This window comes from Hermetia illucens, chromosome 1 (genome assembly GCF_905115235.1).
Source record: "Hermetia illucens chromosome 1, iHerIll2.2.curated.20191125, whole genome shotgun sequence".
NCBI classification, from domain to species: domain Eukaryota; kingdom Metazoa; phylum Arthropoda; class Insecta; order Diptera; family Stratiomyidae; genus Hermetia; species Hermetia illucens.
In genome coordinates, this window is record NC_051849.1 from 10,012,766 (window position 1) to 10,039,021 (window position 26,256).

The 26,256-nt window shown below is 46.7% G+C and overlaps 1 protein-coding gene across 1 annotated transcript; it reads right to left on the minus strand.

Annotated features, from left to right (window-relative positions):
* Window positions 1-828: 828 nt before the first annotated feature.
* Window positions 829-14,656, minus strand: LOC119661250 (endoplasmic reticulum junction formation protein lunapark-B). The gene is made up of 8 exons (XM_038070498.1): window positions 14,088-14,656; window positions 13,882-13,917; window positions 3,203-3,432; window positions 3,007-3,139; window positions 2,880-2,943; window positions 2,389-2,820; window positions 2,120-2,320; window positions 829-2,054 (listed from the first exon to the last, which is right to left on the minus strand). Exons 2-8 carry the CDS (start codon window positions 13,906-13,908, stop codon window positions 1,870-1,872), a joined length of 1,272 nt encoding a protein of 423 aa, XP_037926426.1. The 5' UTR covers window positions 13,909-13,917; window positions 14,088-14,656; the 3' UTR covers window positions 829-1,869.
* Between the last annotated feature and the right edge of the window lie 11,600 nt (window positions 14,657-26,256).

Sequence of the window (26,256 nt, forward strand, 5' to 3'; positions counted from 1 at the left end):
GCGATCGTTATGGTATGTACTCGTATGGTATGGTATGGTCACGCAATTCGTGCAAACGAGAATTCACTTGCAAAGATTGGTCTGAACATCGAAGTCGATGGTAAACGTCCAAAAGGCAGACCTAAGCAACGGTGGTTTGATACGCTGGATGGGGATTTGAAAGCCTCGAGATTGCACCCAGATCAGGCATTCGATAGAGCTAAATGGCGAAGCCGATCACGACGAGCCGACCCCGCTTGTGAACGGGACAAAGGCTGAAGAAAAAGAAGATGATAGAGCATCCCCTTGTCATAGACCGTTGTTGATGTCGAATGGTCCTTCTTGAGAGTGATCCTGCTGCTTTTATCTGGCCTCGCACAGTGGTCAGGGTCAGCCTAGTCAGTCTTATCAATTTCGTCGGGATACCGAATTCTCTCATGACCGTGTACAGTTTTACCCACGTTTAGCTTGCATGTGTTTATTTCGTTAGGTGCACGTGAATCCCCGCGTTTGTTGATGTTTTCTTTGTATCCGATGACACATGAGGGATCGAAGTCTTCAAAGGACTCCCCACATTCCCGAGCCTGGCTAGCACAGAGGCGTGCAAGCAAGTATTTGCGGGCGAATGTTCACGTCAGTTTCGCCATCTTTTTAGGTCTTTGGGATAGCTCTTCCCTCTAGGTCGTCTCCGGCCACTCAGGAGTCATTACAAAATCCATCCAAAATGATTGCGTATTTCTAAAAAGCCACCAGAAAGGAGCTGTAAAGGATAATGTTTCCGGACAGGGGTCTCAAAGGGGTTCAAGAATATTCTCATTTCTACTGAGGTAGAAATAAAAACAAATGCCATTTTCAATTATAAAAAATATATTATTTTAAAAATCGCTTGTTAGCTCAGTCCTAAATAAAATTACTACACATTATATCAACTACATGTATATTCATTCACTTATCTATTCAATTTCTCTCTTTTCACAATTAACAAGTCGAAAAAGGCAATTTTCTTCAACGTTATTATCTACTACTCGTTACGGCTAAATTAAAGCGACAAAAAACAAAACAGTTCAAGCATAATCAGTGTAATAACGATATGACAGTAAGTAAATGTTCTGGTTCGGTCCCTCGAGGGTACATTGGATCGCAATTAACATTACAAATACAAATAAATTCCACTTAAAAATCTATGAAATAAATAAGCATGTGTGAATTTATAAATTTACTTTCGTCTCCTGGTTTCATTGCTGCAACCTCATTGGGGAAAATGCGAGAAAATGCTGCACTCTGGGAATCAATGTGAACTGGAATTTCTTCTGGATTTCAATGTGAATGCTTCTCTTGGCTCTAACTTTCCTTTCTATTTGCAGTAATCATGTCAAGTGCGGGATCAGCCAGCATTAAATGCAATCGCTACAGAGACTAGCGTGGATTCTAACTCAAGTTCAATTCAATTTACTTCTGGTGGTCAAAAATTTACTGAGAACAGGGATCAGCTTAAAGATTAACATTTGTTGAGGTCACTTTTCTCAGAAAAGCAGAGTCAACTTTTCAGTAACAAGAAGCATCAATTAGGGGAGCTGCCTGCAGTGATGATGAGAATGGGCTGAGGTTCTATCAAACAAATTTTACCACCGCGAAGCAATTGTTGCCTAACGCTCTATAACAAAATCCATGAATGGCAAACAGAAAATGTTAGAAAGGAAAGGGATGGGATATGTCTGCAATTAAATAAATTGAAGTCGGACCTGCAATTTCTGTGTTTTTCGATGTTAATATTTTTCATTGAAGAGAGAAGTGTATTGTCTAGCTATGGATGAGAAATTTGTCGATCTAACATATTTTTTCGTGGGAAAAAGAGGGGGTAAAACAAGTGAGCAAAAGAGGTTGATCCGACTAATCATTTTTCTTGTCTTCATCATCTTTCTCAGTCATCGGCTCATCATCTACGCCATTTTCACCAACTGGAGCTTCAGCTGGATTATTATCTGCCAAAACGGTAGCGATATTTTCGGTGCTATTTGATGGCTTGATATCATCGTTCTTTGGCACCCGTCTAGCTTCGTCATCTGTGTCGGGACCTGTAAGGATTACAAATGAATGTGAAGCGGAAAAGATAAGATCATCGAGCCCCAATCCAGCTTACCTGAGTCTTTTTCTGAGGTTGATGTCGATGAGCTTGAACTTTCGCGTCGTCTCTTCATATCATCTCCGCTGGCAATAGCATGCGTTGGGGTAGCCATCGGAAGTTTCGGTGCGATAGGACGTGATTTACGTGATGGGTTCATCGTTCCACAGAAAGCACAGCGGAAGGCTGCATATTCATACTCTTCCTGAAGAGCCATACCTGAAGTTGAACAAAATAGGAAACATCAACCATTTTCCTCTCATGGTGCTAGTATATCCAATCCCTACCGTTATGTCCATAGCATTCCTTACAAATCATTGCAAATCGATTGTGTGGCCCGTCTCCTATTAGATAGTCCACCATCTTCTCAAGAACACCTTTATTGCCTTGATTGATTATGGGATATGGAGTGCGTTTTCGTTGCTGTATTGGCTGAACCTGCAGATTTGTATTTCTTTGTGCAACAATACCCGTTCCTGCCTGTGCGGCTGGGGTTAGATTCCCGCTACTATTAATGGTGTTATTGTTGTTGAATATTGTATTTCGGATTGGTGTCCGAGGGGATATTGACGGGCTAAGATTCGGATTTATGGTCACTTGTTGGATCGTTGTTTTCGGTTGTTGGAATGACGATGGTCCACGATACGTGGTCAATGACTGTGACTGCGCTTGCATTTTTATGGGAGTCGCAGACGTCGTTGTTAAACGAGGGGTAAGGCCTGGATAATATAACACAGTAAGCAACTAATGACTATCGAAAAAACAACATTTTGCTTACTCCCAGGAGATTTCAAATCAGTCTTTGGCACGCCACCGAATCTGTTCAGGATTTCAATTGCAACCTAGAAAATAAAGACGAACCAGGTAAATCAAATTCAAAGGGTTACAGACTACAGGACGCCTACCTTATATGTTTCTGTGTCCAATACTTTTTCAATTATTTTCTTCTTTTCCGCTCGCATCGATGTCAATTTTCTTGAGTTTTTATTCAATTTCCGTTGGAAATACCACGCTACTAATCGTTTTATTAAAAATATTCTGTAATTAGAAGGCATTGTTCATTTTTACCGTACATAATAGCACGCACGGGCTTATACTCACAGTAGAGGTATGATTAACATTGGTACTGAATATGTGATACGTTCCGTCCATGTTGGCGGGAAAAATACAAAATAGAATATGATAAAACCTATCACATAAAGGCCAATGGATATCACAAGAAAATTTCCAACAAAACGTTTTTGTTGTGCCTGCGTACTAACAGAATATTCTTCAATGTCTTTTATGTCCTGTTCGAGCTTCTCTAAAACTTCATATGTTGTTTTCTCTTTCTGAAATTTTTTTTAAAATATCAATTAAATTAGTTAAAATTTGGTGTATTTTAAACAATCTCTCTACACCAGGCGTTCTGCGGGCAGTATTGTTGTGTTAATGCTGTTTGGATTAAGATTAGAGCTACCTGGAAGATGGGACTAGTGGAGGACTTTAAACCTCTTATGGTAATTGTGGACAATTGACTCGACCATATTCACCAATAATCATTAAGAAGTGGAATATAACTTGATCAGAGAAATTTGACGTTAGTTTCCAGCTAACAAGAGTAGTCGCTATTTGGGTCCCGTACAAATGTCGGAAAGTATTTGTATTAAAAATGAAACCGAACATTTTTTCATGAAATTTCTTTCCCTATTTAACATAATCGTTTTTAGGACGCTACACTTTTCCTAAGACTTCAAATCCACCTCCGACTTTTAGTAATCAGGTTGTGGCACGGATTTGGGAGGCCTCACCAGATTCATGCTCCTCCACGGAGAAATCTGTGGGAGACAAACAGGCTCTCCACTTCAGTGGAAAACCTACACATGGTGTATACGGCGCGAGCAGCCAGAAAGCATAGTACAGCAACTCCCTTAATAAGAGCAACTGGAAACCTGACTACGGCCGGCCTGGCGGTGACACTGTTGTCTAACTCTTCCAAAAAAAAAAACGGAGGAGGAAAGCTCGACAGAAGGAAACTTCAGCCGTAAAGGAGAATGGACTACAGACTTGCTTGTCAGAACCTTCTCCTCAGCCTCTACCAGGAAAAAAGGAAGAAAGGGAAGCTGGTGATGTGGACCCATCTGGTGTAATTCCGGTATGTGGAAACAGAGCCATGCAGCCCGGACATCGTAAATCTGGGAGGACTTCCAAGCGACGATAACGGAATGTACTGCGAATGAAGGCGACGTTTTTTGGGTATGAAAACATGAGCGTTGCTGCACCACCAAGTGTGGCGATGTCCACAGAAATCGGACGCAAGAAAGCGGAACTTTCGGCGGAAGGTAAGGACAAGCTGGTAGCCCCGGTGAGATCCACACTGAACGCAGCAGACTTTTCAGTTAGCAGCGGTTTTCATATTAGACTGCACTTATGGCTACAAACATAAGAGTTAGTCAAATCAGCCTGCAGTATGCCAAAGCTTCTTCCTATCTACTGGTGGCAAAACTGGGAAAGTTGCAGGACTGTCCTTATATATTTCTGGTTCAAGAGCCATGAGTTCGTTTTAACAAAATCTGTGACATTGGATCAATCAAGGGGACTAGAATCTTCTTCGATGAAAGATCCCCGTGACCGAGGGCCTGCGTTCTGACGTCAAAAATTAAGTGGATCTACGCTATGCTAACCCAGAGATTGCTGTGTACTAAAGTGGGTGTCGATCGCTACCTAAAAACGGAAGCGACGAAAGTCTGCCCTCAAGAAGGAGTGCTATCGTCACTTCTGTGGAGTATGTTGCAAAATTTGCCAATACGCGCTCAAGATTATGCAGATGACATGGCCGTTCTAGTTGTTGGTCGAAGTCTCGGAACGGTGTGTAGAAATACACAACATGCCGTTGATTTGATTGACAGTTGGTGCCTCAGGCATGGACGTTCAGTAAATTCAACTAAAACTATAATGGTATTATTTACAAAAAGAGTGAAACTGAAGAGATGAGGGGTACAACGCTTCAACTCTCCGAGAAAGTGAAACATCTGGAGAAGAAGCTTACATAAACATGTAGAAGGAAAGATGAAACTTGCTCTCACACTGATGGGCCGTCTAGGCGGATCTTTGCCTCGACATGGGGACTCAAGCCTCATGTGGTAGTAATTAGGATATATGTTGTTATCATTAGGCAGATGTTTGTTTATGAATGCGGAGTGTGGTGAGTTAAGGTGAAACAAAAGAGTTTTCGATGTAAACCAGCCGCACCTCAAAGAACTGTTTGTCTGGGTATCATGGGTGCCATGAGCACAACATACGACGGAGCTCTGAATGCATTACTCAATTTGCAGCCCCTGGGATTTGTTTATTCAGAGCACTGCAATGAGAGCAGCTCATAGAATAATTCGATTTAATCTATGGGAAAACAATGGATATGGGGGGCCCAGAGCATTGGAATAGTTATTGGGAGAACTGAATCCAGTTTTCGGAATTACTTCAGATTCCCATATATGTTTGGTAGAAGATATGAAGTTACCTTGAAACGAAGAGAAAACTGAAACGAACCAGAAGAATGTGTGTCAGGATATACTGACGTGATCTACACCGATGGCTAAAAATTAGAGCAGGGTTCTGGAGCGGGAATCTACCTCTCGAATAAAAACAAGTGGGCTTTTCCCTTAGGACAATATACAACGGTCTTTCAGGCTGAGGTGTATGCGATCCTAAGGGCGGCAATGTGGATGATTGGCGAGCGGTTGAAGGGCAGGCGCAACGCAATCTGTAGCGATGGTCAAGCTGCATTTAGGGCGTTGAACAGTTCTTTGATCCCTTCAAACATGGTTCAGGAATGCAGAAATTGATTGATTGATTGATGATTGATGAAACTACTCTGGGTACCCGGTAATGTGGAATACCACTCGACGCAAAGAACGACGCATACAGACAATATATTCAACGTGCAACCAGAGATAAGAAAGAAAACTATGATGAGCTACGGCGAATTTCGAATACAATAATTATACGTAAGAAACGGAAATATTTTGTCAGCGATGCCAACAGCATCAAAGAACGCTGCGAGTTCTATTTTGAAGAGCTTCTGAATTCGACACCTGGCGTCCCCTACTAATAGCCCAAACCGATGGCGGCATTGGTGATCCTAATCCTACTACACATCCTCCGACAGCAGAAATTCATTTTGCCGTGTGGTCACTGAAATCAAACAAAGCGCTCCACAACCGAGCTGCTTGTTACCGGTAAACTAATTCTGCAAAAGTGCTGGAAATATAACGTTGACGTGTACCAAATCTTTGTCGACACCAAGCAAGCATACGAAAGTATAGATTGTGAAGTACTGCACAACATTACGTCTGACGAAGATGACTATGACCAACTCCATCTCACAGGTCAGGATCCAGAACAGGTTAACTGATCCTTTTGAAATACGTACTGGTTTGAAACATGGCGACGGATTGACAACACAATTGTTAGCGTACGCAGATGACATCAACATCATGTCCCGAAAACTGACCTACGTGGATTTTCATATCAAGTGACGGATACAGCTAGCGAATAAGACGTTCTTCTCGGTCCTTCCCATAATGAAATCGAAGTACGTGCAAAGAAACACGAATGATGGTTTTGTTTACGCGGAGGCGTATACAAAACCATCATACGACCAGTGCTATTTTACGGGTGCAAAACCTGGACCCTAACCAAAGCCTCCGAAAATTTGTTAAACACATGCCACAGAAAAGTCCTCTGGTGAATTTTCGGAGCAGTTCGCGACCGTGTTGGATGGCGAATCCGGTACAATCATGAGTCGTATGATGAACTAGCAATATCGGAACTTAACGCCTACAGTGGGCAGAGCATTTTCAGCGACGACCGCATGCCTAAAAAGGTTATGAATGGATGACGTGTCGACGGCGCGAGACTACCAGGAAGACCGAGAGCACAATATATTTGCATGTCGGGTAACTACTGGGCTTCCAAGATTTGAGGACGCGTTCAAGTGGCCGAGCTAATTGGAGAACAACGATCCAGGCGGAAATGTTTATTCATACACATCATAGACACTAAAACACATGTGATTACTGTCAGATGTTGAGGGCCTATGATGTGTGCGAATAAGCTTTTCCAATACATTCGCAAGTCCGGTCCATTTAGTGTGGGTACTGGATTTCAAAAGAGGAACAAGTAGAGTTGGACTGAAGATGAAAAACAACAAAACAAAGTTTGTCAGCCTGGCGGACGCATTAATGGGCAGAGATCGAGATCCACTAATTTGTATATCTAGGAAAAGTCGTTTGTGCTGGCGTTGGCATCGAAGTGCATGTTGCCCCACGCATCAACAGCGCTAGATATGCGTCGAAAATCTGGAAATGCAGTTATGTCAACATCAGTGTCCTTTCTGCGTTCCTATATGGGAGTGTCATTGGATAGTGAACCCTCTACTATCACGGAAGTCTTCGTGAAAACTCGCGTCATATTATCGAAGTACGCTGGCATGATACTATCTCAAACAAAGAACCTGGTCGGCCCACAGGTCTGGCACCCGTACGCACTGTGATCAGCAAGCGAAAGTGGCAGCAGATAGGTCACATATTGAGAGGTGACAATTGCATTATAATCCACTCTTCCAAGATGGTGGGCGGGTGGGTCGGGCAAGGGCATTTGGTGCAGAGCAATTGTGAAAACTTGCAGGGATCTCAGGAAACCGCGGCGGGAGCTTAACGATATTTCAGGTAACCGCTGCGCAGTGTCGTTCACCCTGTCGCCCTCTATGGCTCTGAGTGTTGGCCAACTATAAAGTATAATGAACGGCGTCTCGTGATAATGGAGACAAAGATGTTGCGTTGGACAAATGGCGTAATCAGATCAGAAATGGGGATATCCCCAGTCGATGTGGGGTTACACCGGTCGTAGTGAAATTGCGAAAGAGGAATATTCGATAATATGGACACGTAATTCGTACTCACTTTCCAAGATTTGTATGAGCATCGAAGTTAATGGGAAACGACCAAAACGTTGGTTGATACGCTAGAAGAGAAGTCTTGAGAGCCTCTCGACCCTATCCAGATCAGGCAAATGGCCGAGAAAAAAGGTATAACCGATCAAGACGAGCCGACTCCATTTCTGAAATTGACAAAGGCTGAAGAATAGAAGGAGTCTGGTTCTACTAAAAAATAATCTTTCTGGAAAAAAGGGCAAGAAAACTGACACAAAAGTCGCATAGCTACACCATTAAAAAGGGTAAGAATGAACCGCCTGATGTAGAGGCTAAGCTGCTTGAAGCACAGATAAATTTATCACATCGTATTGACAATGAACTGTATATAAATTGGAGACAATAACAAAACCTTATTAAAATCGATTCAATGTCTGTCTGTCACACCCGATTACTCCGACACCGCTAAATCGATTGTTACGAAATTTGATGAAAACATTTGGTCTATGTGTCCCTTTACATGCAGCGGCGCCATTTTGTGTTGGGTCTGAAGGGGGCTCCCCATATATGCGAAAGATTGGTGTACAATTGTATGGTCATGTGTAGCATCAAATGAAAGACGGACGACCTGCGCGAGGTGGAACCGAAGGTGATGGCGGCATCGTAGGTTCCGGCACACGTAAATCCTCGAAATTCTGGATCTGCCGTCTTCATTTTACCGAGGCGTTTTGTCTCGTGGTCTAAAATCGCTCACAACTTAACTTGGGCTTACGACGTTCCTTCGTGTTGAGTTTCATCATTGCGGACGTAAGCACCGCCATCATCGGAGCTGGTGCGCTAAAGCAATATGGTTTTCTAGTCGACCTGCGCCACCTCCTAGACGGCCGCACTAGCTTGCGCTTCTGGACCCGCGTCGCAAGTTAGATTAAAATTAGATTTTCGTCTGTAGTGCAGCCTAAAATTAATAGATAAGGAGTAACTTTCTCCAAACTACAAAGCTTTGTACTGTCCCTTAAATTTTCAATGTCAGAATCGCGCACGCTCTCATCCCAGATGGCCCTCTTGCCGAGTTGTACACTCAACTCGCCGGATAATTTCCGGATCCTGTTTGTTCCGATGGACCACTGGTTTTTGTCTAGCCCCGCCTCCTAGCTGCCGAGCGTCTCGCAGCATCTAAACAGGAGTTTGGAATGCTGAGAGGCATTATCAGTTCGTCCTCAAACCAGTGAGCCAGCCCGCTGCACCTAGTGCCTAAGCTGGCGCGTTACTCGTTTAAACAGCTGCACGAAGCCAAACCGTTACCCGCTGCTAGTGCTCGAAAACCTGTTCCAGGATTGCCGGTTTCCTCTGTTCTTGACCTCCATCGCACTTTTTTTCAAATATCGGTCGCATCGGGGGACCTCCAGAAAGTTGCCGTAACACCTTTCGGCCTTTTCGAGTTTGTTGGCATGCCGTTGGGACAATGAATCACTTGCTCCGAAAGCTCTCGGTTGTAAAGTGCTACGAGGAGCATATCCAAGCATCGACAGCAGCGCCGTCAATTGTTTTCCGCGCTGCGTAAAGTGAAGCTCTCCGTTAACTGGGCGTAGTGTCATCTTTTGAAGAACACATTTACCTTCGCTGGATATCAGGTCGACGCGAATGGCGTGCTCCCATCGTCGTTTAAAAGGCAGGCAATAGCTGACTTCGCTAGGCCAGCAGATTCTTGTCAATTATGGCGTTTTCTCGACATGCTCAACTTTTATTGACGTTGCATCCCGAACGCCGCAGACATGCCAGCTCGGTTCACTGGATTTATGAAAGGCTAGTCTTCAAAACGCGCGGCTCTAGCATAAAGGACAACCGTCATTGACGCCTTCCAACGCTATAAAAATAGCATTCCTAACCCCACAGCTACATCTTTTCGCTCCCCGTCAGGCCCCCTCGCCTTTCGAACGGACGCCTCTAGCCACGCCATAGGCCTCCCTTTGGACCAGCGCCGCCCGGATGGAAATTGGGTCCCATTGGGATTCTTTTCTAGAAAGCTATCGACGACAGAACAGGGGTACTCGACGTACGACCGCGAGCTTCTTGCGGGTTTCGCTGCCATTGAACACTTCTAATGTCTCTTGAAAAGTAGGTAGTTTACACTCCTCACTGACCATCCCCAGAGAGGAGAGAAAATGTCGCCACACTACTGGTGACAGCTGGACTACCTCCTACAATTTAACATGAAATTTGCATTCACACCGGTTGCACATAATCTCGTCGCGGACGCGCTCTCGTGAGTTAACACTTTGGAGATACCTACGGGACTGGGCACCAAATGCATTAGTGAGGCGTTAGTTTCGGACGAGCCGCATTTATTAAACAACCAATGTGTCAAGCTGCAGAGACTCGCTTTACTACGTCGTCGGCGATACGCTCAGGTCTTACTTGCCCGCACGCCCTTACCGAAAGGCTTTCGACATCGCTCATTGATCTTCCCACCCTAGCGGCCGAGCGATGGCCACGCAGGTTGAGTTACGTTTTTCCTTGCCAGGGCTCCATAAACACGTCCTTCGTTGGACTAAGCAATGTGTTCCCTGCCAACAAGCCAAAGTACATCGGCACAAGTTTGTAATAATCGACCGCTATGCCGAACATGAAATCCCGCACTTTTACTCGACCTTCGGATTAAGGTCCCAGTTCGAAGCTGATCTTTTCTCAGATCTTGCTCGTTTCGTCTGCGCCACCCACGTTCATACGACACCCTATCATTTTGAGGCGAACGGTATGCTAGAGCGCATGCACCGAACGCTCAACGCCTCGCTCAAATGCTCAACTCCATAGCCACAAGCCCTGCCGGCCGCTCTTTTAGGCCTGCGCATGACTTGGAAGGAGGACCTTGAAGCCTCAACGGCAAAGATGGTCTGTGGTACTTGCTGCTCTTCGACCGTAACTTGTGCTGAGATGGGTTTGTTCGTGCTGCTCCTCGCTGAAGCTGCTGCTCTTCGGCCGGAACTTGTGATGGGCTGTGGCTGGACGTTATCCTGCAAGCGGGCTGCGGAAGACGTAGCACACAATGTAGCAAAATCACGAAATGATTAGCGACTCGAATCCGGAGAGTAACCTCACCACAATATTCACGAACCGTGGCCAGATGGTGACTTCTTTGTGTGAATTTTCACGTTTTCCTTTCAAGGGAAAGCGGGCGCGAGCCGAATTGTGCGACACAATTTGTGCACGAGGTGCTTTCCGTGGTTTTTACTGTTTTACTTCGCTTCCAACCCTTTATTTGGGTTCAGTCTGCAATCAGCACGATCTGCACGGGACGGGAAAGTTTGACGTCCAAGTAGGCGGGTTGTAAGTTCGGCGAAGATCAAAAGTCGGGGACGTTTCGAAGGATCCCCTCGGCGGCGACTCACATGTTCAATTGAACACCAAGCGATCGGTTGGGTTTTTCGTCGGGACTCCTCAGATGAAATTGCGCCGACACACCTAGGAGGTATCGTTCCTTCAATTCAAGAGTGTACGATTGTTCCGCGCGAATCCTGTCGCGACACACTTCGCTGCGAATTCCGAGAGAGCTTGTCTCAATGACAGAGCAACCAACAAAGAGCACTGTTTTCGCGGGGCCCCTGGAAGCCCCATTTTTCTGGACCTCATTGAGTTGTCTGTCGTGGGCATTAACGGCGTTTTTAAGACGCTCTCGACAAACCAGCTGTGCCAGCAGATGCACCACCATCGTCGGCCCTACTTCGAATTCCGCCAACAAGTTCAGCGCCTATTCGCCATCCTCGACGTCGATTCAGGCGGGGACGAGATCGACATGAACTCGTTCTCAATTTAAATATTTTGTTTAGCAATATATGACGGAATATTTGGCACTCTTAGCTATGTATTAATGGAAAACGTGCATAGAGAAATGTCAGGCGATGTCGGCTTTACGGTTTCTTATCAGGGCAGATCGTCAGACTCTGCCTCACATCTCTGTTTGAAGCTTGGGTGCTAAGCGTAAACGAGGGATCCTAAGTCCACATCCACTTGATATCGAATGGGACCAATTGGGGAGCAACTTACTCTCTGTTTTTTTAGTCCACGGAACCCTCGTTTGGGCTTAGCACCCAAACTTTAAACAAAGAGGTGAGGCAGCGTCCGACGATTTGCCTCTGCCCTGGTACGAAACCGTAAAGCCGTCATCGGCTGACATTTTTGTAAAGTTTGGGTGCTAACCCTTAAACGAGGGGTCCGTGGACCAAAAAAAACAGGGAGTAAGTTGCTCCCCATTTGGTCCGGTCCAACATTAAGTTGATGCGGACTTAGGACCCAACAATCCTCAAAAAAAAAAAAGTGCATAGAGAGTTCGTGACATAAGATGGACACAAAACCTTTATAGCTGAAGCGCCGAGCTTCCGATATTCCGACTTCTGTTTTTTTAGTCCAAGCAGAGATAGTTTCTATTTAATTGGTCCAATCCGTCATCAAGTGAATGCGGATTCAGAATTCCAACAAAACACAATATTGGTATCAGAAAAAGTCAATTTCAACACAACTTTTATCGCAGTTTAGATTGATGACTTGATAACCGCTCGCAAAATCGGAATGCCTGCCAACTTCTACAAAAACCGACTCGATGGACGGTTCAATTGAGATGGCATCGTATGTTATTACCCAAAATTAGACTAATACATCTCCTCCAAAATAATCTTCTCAACTCTGCTAATATTTTTCTGCTCTTTTTAAGATTTCTAGTGTTTTCATAACAATTGTGTCCATGAAATTCTCTGACTGCATCGATGCCAAGCAACTGCGTAAAATATGGTAAAATGTTTTCGAAATAGCTCGACTTTGGCATAATAAAATTACACAAAACCAGACCATTCCATTTCGATGAAAACAGACCAAGCGATCGTTTGTCCACTTGAATCCGTAGCGCAAAACCAAGTCTTCTGTGTGAATTTTCATAGACCAATTAGCGATTTATGACTCATTTGGCGTCTCATTCCCCAGCAATGTGTTCACCTCGCCGGCTTCTGCCATGGATATCGTAATTCAACATTGGCCAACTACATCTTCAGCGGCTTTAAATCCGATCGGAACAATGAACTCGGCTAAGTGTAGCACTCAAATGAAAAGTTGCGGCATTAGAGCCGATGGTGAAAGTTGCATATTGCACCTGCGACCGTTTAACCGCTCTGGCCGCCAATTCACGCCATTTAAGGCGAGCAAAGTGAGCAATCCAGTGAAGATTTGCTCCCGCCCAAATATTATTGCCTGTTGTTTGGTTGTAAATCATTTTACAAGGGGTGAGGGTGGGTTCTATTGTTCGATATTTTCATTCCTATGAACTGTGCACTTTCCCGCTGATAAGGAAGCTGCGCATTTTCCATCTGCCCGCAGCAAGGTGTAAATTGCTTTCAGGTGAGCTTGCACTTTTGTGAACTCGGACGTACTTCGAACTGTTGGGCAAATCGGAAGCAATCGTCGTATTTTCTGATATGAGTCTTATGTTACGCATGAAAACTTGTTGGCGTCGAGCAGTGGTTTTGCGGTCGGCCGGGTCGCATTTCAATTGCACACGGCTAACGTCGAGCCACTGCCTTTTGTAACGAAGAGAATTGAGCGAAAGTCAAGCATTGTCCCGTCGCATCTACGTGACTTTCTTTCGAGTTTTTCCCGTTTCACGGTATCAACCCCATCCGCACGCGTGGCGAGATTCCGTTGCTTCACATATCAAAGGAATTTCGATGATAAGCGATGACGTCTGGCGTGGTTGGGACGGACAAACATTTAGTAAACACACTTGCCGGCTAGAATGACAACACGAAGTCGAGAGACTGCCCGCAGAACACCTGCGGCGGCGTGGACCGCACAGTATCACAAACAAAACAATTCTTGTTAGTCTTACCCGAAATTTCGCCAGAATGACACCCATCTTGCTGCCCTAAAATGAGACCAAAAATAAGAAAAAAACACATTTAGAGACTGGGCTGCCAAAAACACATCTGAAGGCATAATTGCGAGCTATTTTTACACCGGGACAGCTGCATGTCTACGTGATTTTGCAATTTACTGACACGTTCGGCAGAATTTAGAATTTCAAATTCAACTAACCTTAAATTGGAGTCACGACGCAGGGAATCTCGCACTGGCCTGCCTTGAACGCCGGCCACAACTTCTTAACGCGGATGTCTCGCGAAACTGGGAAAGCAACTCCGCAGCGATGACACCGTCTTTTGCGCCCCCGGAATCGTCGTTACGCACACACCGATCGCGTCGTCTTCACTCGCCACGATGACGACTCGCATTAGAGAATTAAATTTATTAACAATTCCATTCGCCCGAGGTTTATGGACACGGCCGATGGCGACTCACGGCTTGGATCGCAAATGCCTTGAAGGAAGGAACTGACGACCCTCGACAAGATTCAAAATCGCAATTTCCGCGTCCTTCAATTTGTACACAAAAAGTCCTAGGCACTGCACTTCGGAACTCTAATCGGCCGGGATGTGGACACTCGCAGCACTGACTGCACTTGGTCAACCACCGCTTTCCGTTACCGACTTACAACCCAATTGGCTACCGCTTTTCCCACGCTTTGTGCCGCTTTTCGAGAAAAATTTGCCCTTCTTCGCCGTTGTGGCGATGACGAGATGTTGCTGTTGACAAATATATTTTGAATTCGCTGTGACATTGGCCATCGGCGAAATTGGCTGTTTTGACAGTTGCGATTTGAAGGCAACGAACCGAACGGTTGGTATGGGGTCGGGTTTTGTGTAGACATTTGTAGAATGTGGAACGGAAATGATTTTGAATGAGCAGTTTATAAGAGTTCTCAGTCAAATTTAGGAGCTTGTATTTAACCTTTTATTCTTTTATTATTCGAAATAGGTTTTTGACATATTTTTCGTATGTTGCAAAGTTTAATACACAATTTCAAGAAATTACTCTTATGATAACTCCGCGAGATTAGAAATAATACTGATTTCCGTATGTAACTGTTTTCTTTCTGCACGAAAATCTTTCCTTTTACCGTGACTGCCAACCAACTATCTTTTTTCCTATTTGACGTTTTTCGTCACCTACTCTGTTCTTCACTCTTGTAGCGAGTTCTGAACTGAGTAGAGCGCCGGTGACGTCATCTGTCCGCTGGTATTCGCGACATTCGAAATAAATTTCAAATGCCGCGAATCCTCTCGCACCACATCACTCCGCCCCCAGATGAAACCGAGGGGTTTCAGCGACCGAATCCGGAACTGTGTTCCCCATCAGTCCTTGAAGCGAACGTGCCGTTGTTTAGGGTTGCACACGGGCTTCAGCCTGGACAGGTAGACCGTCTTTTTGTGTCCCCCGATCTCGAGCTGGAAGAAATGTTCTCCACGCTCGAGAACCCGGTACGGGCCTTCGTAAGGAGGCTGCAGCGGTTTCCGGACGGCATCCGTCCTGACCAGGACGTGCGTGCACGTGTCCATTTCCTTGGGCGCACAGACAGATGCGGACGAGTGTTGGGTGGGAGGAGTGGCCTTGATGCGCCGGAGATTGTCTCTCAACAGGCGCACCAACCCCGACTCCGTGAGACCCGATCTCTTGTCGAAGACCGGATCGCTTGGGAGTCTTGGGTTCTCCCCGTATACCAGCTCCGCGGGGCTGGCAGCAAATTCCTCTCGGCGGGTTGTACGTAGGCCGAGTAGGACGAGATGCAAGACTTGAGTCCAGGACGGGTCGTCGCGTGCCATAATGGCGGCTTTCAGCGTCCGGTGCCAACGTTCTAGCATCCCATTGGATTGCGGGTGGTATGCAGTAGTCCGCTGGCGTTTAAAACCCAGGAGTTTGCCTAACTCGGAGAAAAGGGTGGATTCAAATTGCATTCCCTGGTCAGTGATAACCACTGCAGGGACGCCAAAGCGAGGTATCCACTCTCGGCAGAGGGCTTTGGCACAAGATTGTGCCGTAATGTCTTTCAGAGGTATTGCCTCAGGCCACCGCGTGAACCTGTCGATGATTGTGAGGCAATACTTGTAACCGTGCGAGTCTCGCAAAGGCCCTATTATGTCGAGGTGTATCGTGTGGAAACGCTTGGTAGTGCGGAGGAATGAGCCCACTTCTTTCCTTACATCCCTGGAGACTTTACATTTCTGGCATGCGATGCACTCTCTGGCCCAGGAATTGATATCCTTGTTCATGGAGGGCCAGAAGTATTTTCCGGTGACTAACCGGTTTGTTGTCCTGATGCCTGGATGCGCCAAGTCGTGAACTGCGTGGAACACTTCCTTGCGAAATGTGGCCGGAATGTATGGCCGAGGTCACTTTTCCGAGTCTTCGCAGCAGAGCGAGAGGTTTGAGCCGAAGATGGGCAACTCCCGAAATTTGAATTTGGGGTTGGATTTGAGGCTCTGAAGTGCTGCGTCATCCTTCTGCGCCTTGGCAATAGCCGAGAAATCGAGTGAGGCGGAGATGTTAACCTCGGAGACACGAGACAAAGCGTCAGCAACTATGTTGTCCTTGCCGGACACGTGCTGGATGTCTTACGTAAACTGGCTTATGAAGCTCAGGTGTCGAAACTGACGAGGGGACGCTTTGTCGGGCTTCTGTTTCAAAGCATACGTGAGAGGCTTATGATCCGTGAACACTGTGAACGGCCTGCCTACTAGGGAGAAACGGAAGTATTTGATGCTCAAGTACGCGGCGAGCAGTTCGCGATCGTAGGTACTGTAGTTCCGTTGAGCGGAATTCAACTGCTTCGAGAAGAAGCTCAACGGCTGCCAAACTTCATCCACCTTTTGGTGAAGGGCAGCACCTTCTGCGATGTCAGAGGCATCAACAAAAACGGCTAGGGGTGCATCTTGCAGAGGGAATGCCAAGAGTGTAGCGTCGGCCAATTGTTGACGGGATTTGTGAAACGCGCGGATAGCCTCTTCAGACCACACGATCTCTCGTGTGTCCTTAGTTTTGGGGCCAGACAAGTACGCGTTCAAAATGGACTGGTGATGGGCGGCCTTGGGTAGGAAACGACGGTAGAAGTTCAGCATGCCCAAGAACCTCCTCAACTCCCTCACTGTCTTTGGACGCGGGAAGCTTGTTATCGCTTGCACCTTGTCTGGGTCGGGCTGTATTTCTTCAGGGGAAATGAACTGGCCGAGGAATCTCACTTGTTTTTGGAGAAATTTGCATTTCTCAACGTTTAGGATTAAACCGGCCTCAAGGAGACGTTGAAAAATGCACTCGAGATGGGCTAAGTGCTCAGACTCAGTGGAAGAAGCGACCAAAACATCATCCAAATATACGAAACAGAAGTCGAGGTTTCGCAGGACCGAGTGGATGAACCTTTGAAAGGTTTGCGCCGCATTGCACAAGCCGAAAGTCATCCGGGTGAACTCGAAGAGTCCAAAGGGTGTACATATTGCCGTCTTTGTAATGTCTTGAGGAGCTACTGGGATTTGGTGATAAGCATTGGTTAAGTTCAAGTTCGAAAAGATGCGGCAATTCGCGAGGTGATGCGCAAAGTCATGGATGAGTGGAATTGGATATCGGTCAGGAACAGTCTGTGCATTTAGTCTTCTGTAATCCCCACATGGGCGCCATTCGCCGTTTGGATTAGGGACCATATGCAGTGGGGAAGACCAACAGCTGTTTGAGGGCCTGCAGATACCCTGTTGAACGAGTTGTTCAAATTCTTTCCGTGCAATAGCCAGTTTTTGGGATGGTAGAGGTCGCACCTTCGAGAAGATCGGGGAACCAGTAGTGATAATGTGGTGCTGCACATTGTGCTTCACTGGTTTGTAGAGACTACACTCGGTAGTAATCTGTCTGAACTTTTGGAGAAGGGTCCGAACACGAGAGTCGGTAATGTCTTCTAAAAGAACGGAAAGATTATTGCCTGAGTGAGATACCATTTGTCCCGACGAATTAAGGTTGGTCGTGGAATTTATAAGAGACTTGTTTTGCAAGTCTACCAGCAATCCATAGTGACACAGGAAGTCTGCGCCTAGTATGGGGAAGCTGACATCCGCCAGGATAAAACGCCACGAAAATGTCCTATGCAAGCCAAGACTCATGTCCACTTACCTATACCCGTATGTGTTTATGCGGGAGGAATTTGCTGCCGCCAGTTTGAGCGGTTGTGGAAATAGTTGAAGTTGCCGAGGTACGGGAAGAACCGAAACTTCCCCACCATTATCGATAAGGTAGTTGCGCCTGCTGAGAGGGTCGTAAATTGTTAGGCGACGTGGCGCTGCGTTCTGGGTGGCCGTCGCCAGGACCCCCCGCGGACCTAGTTTTTTGCGGCAGGCGTGAATTTGCAAGGGATTGTACACTTGGTGGCTTTATCGCCGAATCTGCAGTGGTACCAGCAAATCCCTCGGTCCGTGGACTGTCCTGACGACCTGCTACCTGATCGCCCTTTTCGGGTGGCAGACCGCGAGTGAACTCGTGATCTGGCGCCCGAACGCTGAGCGTCCAGCGTCGCCCACATCTCAGCCACACTGGGTGTTAAGGCGGCTATTTCGCGCCTTAAGTCGCCCACTTCGTCCGATGGCTGTTGAAAGGCCGCTATGGTCGGGCGTACGTGCACCTCGTGCACTTTGTCGGCCGCAGCTGCCAGTGCCTCCAAGGAACCTGAAACACACGCGAGGACCGCCTGGGTGCCTTCCGGGAGCCGACGCAGCCAAAGGGACTTCATCAACTCGTCGTCGATCTTACTCCCTCCCAATTGCTTCATTTCGCGCAGCAATTGGCTGGGAGTCCGATCTCCCAACGTTAGGCCTGCCAGCAAGTGATCCAGTTTTGCTGACTCACTTACTGACAGGCGCCTGATTAATTCAGTTTTGAGTAGTGAATATGAAGCTGATTTCATTACGTCAGACACGAGCACGATGGACTCCTCGTCCAGGCCGACCACCGCGTGATTAAAACGGGTCGCGTCCGCTGTGATCCCGGACATCTGGAACTGTGCTTCCTAATGCACGAACCACAGTTCGGGGTTCCGCCGTCAAAACTTTATTTTATTGAATCAGTAGAAGTTTCCTAGAAATGGGAGCATTTTTTTCTTACTTTTTAACGACGAGAATCGATTACAAAGTGGGTAAATTTAAACATCTCTAAAAATGCCCTGGAGAAAATCGAGTTCCAACGAACGCTGCTTTGGCATGACACATCTAAATGGAATTATGATTTAAACGCTTTGTTTAATTTAATTTTGATATTTTCGCTGTCAAAAATTGCTTTTCGATGTTGTAACCAACTCAATTCGCATTTGCGTTGTTCGCTCTGCCACAACAGTCCACCCCCAACTGAAATCAAAGGTAAGTTTCAGTGAGGAACTAGACACACAGCTCCCTCAACTCGACTGCCTGTTTCGTACGTTGGCGCCCAACGTGTGGCCCGAAAGGTAGCATTCCCGCTATCTTTTAGGGTTTACGCTCATGGGGATTGTTATTACTAGGGTCGAAGCTTCCTTCGCTTGCGAATACTCTGATGCCTGAACGAACGTACGAGGATTTTGTTCACTAGGTGAACATCCTCTATAAGTTCGAGCTCGGCGCTCAAAAAAGAGCTCTTCCGCGGATTGCTCTCCATAATCGGCTGAAACTATTGTCAAGGTGCCTGAGTAGAGGATATAGAAAGAAGTAGAATGGACTTTGCCCAATCAGAAACTTAGGAACTCCACCTTTTAAATATTTGCCGAGGAGTTAGCTCAAATCAATGATTGAACATTTTAAATTTCATCGTCACATTCTGTTGATTTTGTGGGTGTCCGGTTGGGATCGTGGCTTTCCCCCTCCTCAGTCTGGGAGGGATTTAGGTCTGCGATTCTGGGCAGATTCCTAGCAAAACACAGAGTTTCACAAAAAGCTTTGGGCCCATTAATCTATTTGGTTGGCGGGTGGTCGTGGACTTTCCTCTTCATGGAAGATTTTGCTTATGAGCACTGACGTTTTCTGGGAGTTGGAAAGGAGCATAAATACCGTGAACTATCGCAGCAGATAGATCCTCTGTGCTCATCCAGCAGATCGAGTGGTTACAGGAGGAGAGCCGGGAACTTAGGTTCCCGCCGGAGCACTGCACGGTTCGCTCTTCAGCGATCGTATCCAATGAGGACTCGCCGGGTCGCCAGTCGTACCGGAATACCTCTACTCCTCGAGCTGGAGCATCGCATTTGCAATCTGCGAATTCGGTTGGAAGACCAATCACCGACCTGAACAGATTCTCCAGAGGAGGGAATTACCCGGACGACCACGTAAGAAAGATAGTGTTCGAATGGGGCCTGAAGTTCTTCGGAGTCTCTGACTCCATGCCGATTGACAGTTTCTTGGATCGGGTGGCAATGCTGACGAAAGATACCGTGGGAGAGCAGCTTCACTTCCTGATTCGGCATCTCCACTTATTATTATCAGCACCTGCACTGGAATGGTATTCGCGTTGTCGGCGGAGGGCTGGTCCTCTGCCCTGGATTCTGCTGTGCGACGAACTGCTAGAGAAACCGAACCCTTCACCCCATCCATCCTCGAGGTCTCCAGCTATTCGGAATTTCCACATTCGAGCGTCGAGGATGATAACCAGCTGGAGGCTATAACGCCTTCTCCACTGCGCTGGAACTGTCGAAAGCCTGGCCATCGCCGAAGGCGCCTCGTAGATTATTTTACTACAGACGCTTTTAAACCTGATTGCACTGCGTTTGTATCAAAAAACGATCAGAAGGGGAGCACCCTACCACCAGTGGCTTCCCATCGTCAAGCTGGCGGTGGTCCCAGAACATAGGAGACGCTGTAGTAACTAATTTACAGATTTCGGTCCATAGTGTCTTCCAACGGTAACTTCATAAAAGTTACTCAGATTCGTCGATAAGCATTGCAGCCACCACTGGCAATTTAAATAAACATTCAATAAATTATATTACGCCCGTTAAACCAGCGACGCCTCCAGCAGATTTGTCTGGGGAGGAGACCTATGAACACGTACCTAGACACTGGCCCCCGTACCATATTCAGCTGCGGAGATATCAGGTAGCTCAAGAGCGAATCATGGGCATCTCGGAGCTATATGACACCTAAACGCTTAAGTGTCCCATTCTCCTTGTCCGCGCCTACTGGGCTACACGAAATAGAGCACATCAATTCCTTTCGTTGGTAGTGTTAGCGGACAAGCCGAAGCGAGAATTACGACCATATGCGAACATTACCCTATGAGGTAAGGATGCGCTGGGCTTGGTGGACACCGGAGTTGTATCTCCGCTGAACTGGCTGAGCAAGTCCGACGTGAAAAATTAGTCCCCATTCCATCATTATGCTTGACGTTGAAGACGGCAAATGGGACTCTTCATTCGAAACTAGGAAAGGTTTCCGCTCGGATCATGTTCAGAGGATTTAAAGCTGACCTGGAGTTCTGGATCATCCCCAGCCTAAGTTAAAACATGTTAGGGGAGTTTGGTTAGTTGATAGCCTTGCTGACCGTGTTGGTGCCAAGGCTATGCAACGCTGGATTTTTATCGTAAAAAATTTGGGGTCCAACGTGCAAACGTAACAGTCAAAACGGACCCGTTGCGTGCTTCTAGCCTTGGTCGCGTTTTCTTGCTGGGAGAAGGGCTGTTGCTAGATGATCTCAAACGCGTGATCCCCAGCGAATAAATCTCTGCCAACGAGCCGGTAGTTAAAGATAAGAATAAAATTAGCTTTCTCCCCCCCGATTTTTCTGCATGGATTGACTGCTAGGGCACTGAGCCTTGTTATCAAGAATATCGACAAAGCATTCAAATTTGAGATTACCGACATAGTTTCCGACAGGCTAAAAGTCCGGCTCAATTACCCCAATACCCAGAAGAGACTTCTCCACCTAATCAAGATCATCAAACTGGAAGGTCATTCCTTCACCTTGTTTCCGACAGGCTAAAAGTCCGGCTCAATTACCCCAATACCCAGAAGAGACTTGTCCACTTAATCAAGATCATCAAACTGGAAGGTCATTCCTGCACCATGAAGAGGGAGAGGAAGCCAACCTTCTATCCTCAGAGGAATCTCCTCTCACGAACTCACTCCCAATGACGTGGCAGCGCAAATCAAGGGGGTTAACACACACGTCCCAAGGCTTTCCACTCCGTGGTCACGGGTAAACTATACCAAGTTAGGTCTCTTTCGCGTCATCCTTAATTCCGAGACGGATGCCGCCCTCGTCACTAAATAAAATACCCTACTTCATCAGCGGATCAGCTGGGAGAAAACCAGAAAAGGGGACGTCACCGTTAACTGCTAATAATTTGGCTACGTTTCCTCAAACTGCGATACGACCCCAGATGTGTTAAGTGTGCGAGCCCACACGCCTCTGGGGACTGCCCTCATTCGACTGTACAAGACAACGCCGACAAGGAACTTAGCCCTCATTGCAACTGGACCACCCTTTCTTTCGCTACAGTGGCCAGAGGACAAATAAGGCCTGAAACCCTCACCTCTTCATCGCCCCATCATTGTTCCATTTCAGGGGCTTCTTCATGAAAGCCAGGTCCCTTTCCAAAATGTCATTCTCCTCCCTCTGCAACACACTCCTACCACAAGACAAACAAGCTCCTCGAGGAAACAGATCCCAGTCTCGTTCTCCTAAAAGAAACCAGACTGGGGGAAGCTCCCAACGTAAAACTACATGCTCCCAGTTACATAACATTCCGCAATGACGCGAGCAGAGGCACAGCCATCATAGTCACATCGGGACTAAGGGCAAATATCATCCCGTCGGATGCACTGGCATTAAACTGTCTGTTAATAATGGTCAGACTACCTGTTACGGGCGGAGGCGTCCTCCGAGCCTTATTCGGCTCTTTCTACTTCCCGGGCGGCCCAGGTCGCCACGAACATTGGGAAACCGTGCCCAGTTTCGACGCTTTCATCCTCGGCCGTGACCTCAACGCCAGGCACGTAACTTGGAGCGACTCAGCTAACAAACAAAAGTGCTCTTCGATTGGTTCCAGTCAGGCCCATTCCTTAGCGCGGACATCATTAACTCTGGAGTACCATCCATTTCTCGAGGGGCTTTCTCCCTAGACGGCTTTATAATCTCGACCAATCTCTCAGCATGTATCACTAGCTGCTCCTCTTTGGCAGCCCACGCCGATCACCATGTCCTCAGCCTCTCTTTGCATCTACAGCAAATTCCCCCTTCTCTCCACCATCCGCATAAATGCAGACCCTTCAATCTGATAAACTGGGACGATTTTCAACGCGAATTATCCAATGCATTGAGTCCTCTCTTGCACAAATCCCGTATTCACTCTAATGATGAGCTAGACACTTAAGTCTGGAAATTCAACTCTGCCTCCGAAACTATGTTCAACAAACATGCTTCATCCTGGTTCCCCTTCAATCCTCGTCTTAATCCGTGATAAAAACAGACTACTCCAGGGCAGGAAACAATTATTTCACCGGCTACCGAACAGATGCAACGCTGACCAGCGTCTCCTCTCCAATGGAGTTATGCGGTCCGAACTGAATGCATCCTACAAGAAACTTCTGAAATCCCTCAAACCTGACCCACAAGTTTTCTCAATAATTAATCGATTGGCTGGAAGGGAAAAATCTTCGTTCAACGTCAACTACTCCCCGATAAAAGTCTTTAACCTTGAGTTCCACTCCCCTAAGGGAAAAATATTTCTCTGCGTAGACTACTTCAGCCACTTATTCAGAGCCAAATCCCCCGTGTATCCCATCTGAACGTTCAACTCTTACTTCATCTCCCTAGAAGAAGTCGAAATTTCAATCATCCGGTCCAACAATAAAAAATCATCGGGCCCCGAAAGTATCTTTAACTTTGTCCTGCAGAAGTGTGCGCCTACCATCAGCGAACGTCACGCCATCCTCTTCAACAACTGCCTGAACAACGAACACTTCCCGGTATCATGAAAATCAGCTCTCTTAATATCTATCCCGAAGAAGGGCTGCTCTGGCGATCTCAAAGATATGAGGCCAATCTCTTTTCTTGCCAATATTGAAAAAATCTTCGAACGTATCGTACTAAGTCACCTCAATGGGCACTACTTCTCTATTATTCCACTAAATAAATTCGGCTTCGGAAAGCTTCGGTCCACCGAACAGGCAATCCTGTACCTGCAAGAAGACATCCTAATCACCTGGAAAATAGGCATTGCACCGTAGCCTGCGTCTTAGACCTTGAAAAGGCATTCGATTCAGGTTGAAAAGACGGCTTGCTCTACAAACTAATTCAGACCAATTGCCCCCCCCCACCATTTTTTAGAGTCCTTGGAGACTTTATCTCCAACAGAACCTGTCACGTGCGCTTCGATGGACTTTGCTCCATCGACTTCCCGGTAAACTCAGGAGTCTCTCAGGGATCCATTCTTGGTACCAAACTTTTTAACATCTTCCTCCACGACAGTCCTCTCCCTCCCGTGAACTTATCCCCTAAGTCAACGGCAGCTCAGGCGGATCTTCACCCGCCCTTTCTCTCTAACGGCAACGGTGCTCTCGCTCCTCTTCGCTGACGACACCATCCTACATGCGAGTGGGCTTTGGCACTTACTAACCTCTCTCTCTCTCTCTCTCAAACTCCTAACCAATGGGGTCATTGCGTGTTTCCACCGATGGGCCCCCACCATTAATTTTCTTAAGTCTGAGAACTCCCAGGGGGAAGTGCCACTGGCGCACAGTGCCAGAAAGTAAAAACCTTTATTTACGCATTACCCACCACATTCTCAAGCCAAAACCAAACCTTGAATACCTGGGAATTTCTCTCTACAACAACCTTAAATCCAACCTTCACGTCAGATCTTCTATTGCCAAAGCTTCTAAGACCTCAGCTGTCTTAAAAAACCTCCACTCATCTTGGGTGCTGTTCCCTGCCAGCAAACCCTTCTTATACAAAACTCAAACTCGACCAATACTGATCTATGGTTTTTCAGCATGGGCTACAATGTCGCCCAACGTAGCAGAAGTCCTCCAACGCTTCGAAAGGACGATACTCTGGAAATGCATGGCCAAATACAGAAGGTCGACTCTAAAATTTCACAAGGATTTTCTCCTGTACGGCTTCTCCGGAGTTTGTCCCATAGTTTCGCATATGATGAAACTGTCGCGCGACAGACTGAAGAAGTGGCTGCCCCACCCTAACCCACTGATAAAAAATCTTCCTGTCAAACTGGAGTAGTCCCCTTCCTGTCAGCATTCCTGAATCCCGGACTCCAATCGGCGCTACCTGCTGAGGTTAAAGTCTTACCTGCGGGTCAGCATCTGACTTCGGGCTGCAAACAGCGTTCGGGCAAACAGCGTCCGGGCAAAACAATGCCTCCGGCATAAAGCCTTCGTGTAAATCGCCTTCGGTTAAACCGCCTCCTGGCAAAACACACAAAACATCCCAACTCTTCAGCTCAAATGGCTGCAAAAAAGGCGCGGCCAACAACGGCTAAATCTTCATTTGCATTTTTTTGTTGAGGATGCTGGGAGTCCAGAGTCTGCACCCAATTAATGACGGACCGGACCACTTGGAAAGCAACTTTCTTCCTCTCATGGGGCCAACGGAGTCCTCTTTTTTGGATTAAACACCCAAGTTTTTCAAAGAAGTTGTCTGAAGGTTTCGTCCATGGCAGAGGCAACTCATCAGACGCTGCCTCACCTCTACCCTGGGAGGAGCGTGACCCTCTGCAATTAGCTGGTTTTTGGCCCTTACAATTTACACATTTCGCCGGGGAAGCTCTGTTGTTTGGACATTTTGAAGATTCATGGTCACCAGCTTTTTTCAACGGCTTGGATTTCGATTACAATACCTTGGTGTGTCGCTGACTTTCCTCAGTGCTTCTATCTAGAGCACAAGGCTGTCATACGGACGGTGGCGGTTCAAATCTCATTGGTGGGATCAGTGGGATTTATATCGTGATTTAACGTCGGATACCAGTTGACTCAGCTGTGAATGAGTACCTGAGTCAAATTAGGGTAATAATCTCAAGCGAGCGCATTTGGGTTACCTTTTTGATCGATGGTGGTGATCTTGTAACTATCGAACTCCTACAAAAAGGTTCGAACAATGTAATAAAAGGCCCTCCTTAGAAACCGTAGGACCGACTTCCTGAGGGATTGGATTTTCCAGTAAAACTGGTCGACCACCTGAGGTATATATTTCATTGTTTTGTTCCATTGCATATGGGTGGGTCCAATGTATACCTCTTGCCAGATTCAGCGGTCTCTGTATTAGAGTGTGCGCTGAGACTTCCAGGGCTACCACTGGGAGTTGTGAGTCGACTTGATCCAGACATGGATAAGGATTATCACTGGCCGACGATCAGGAACTTTAC

What these genes read in the sequence shown, in the direction of transcription:
- LOC119661250 (XM_038070498.1), bottom strand. Translation starts at nt 13,908, where the DNA reads ATGGGTGTCATTCTGGCGAAATTTCGG. An exon ending in TCATTCTGGCGAAATTTCGG is followed by an intron (nt 3,433 to 13,881) that starts GTAAGACTAACA and finishes AAAAAATTTCAG; the next exon opens with AAAGAGAAAACAACATATGA. An exon ending in AACCTCAGAAAAAGACTCAG is followed by an intron (nt 2,055 to 2,119) that starts GTAAGCTGGATT and finishes TAATCCTTACAG; the next exon opens with GTCCCGACACAGATGACGAA.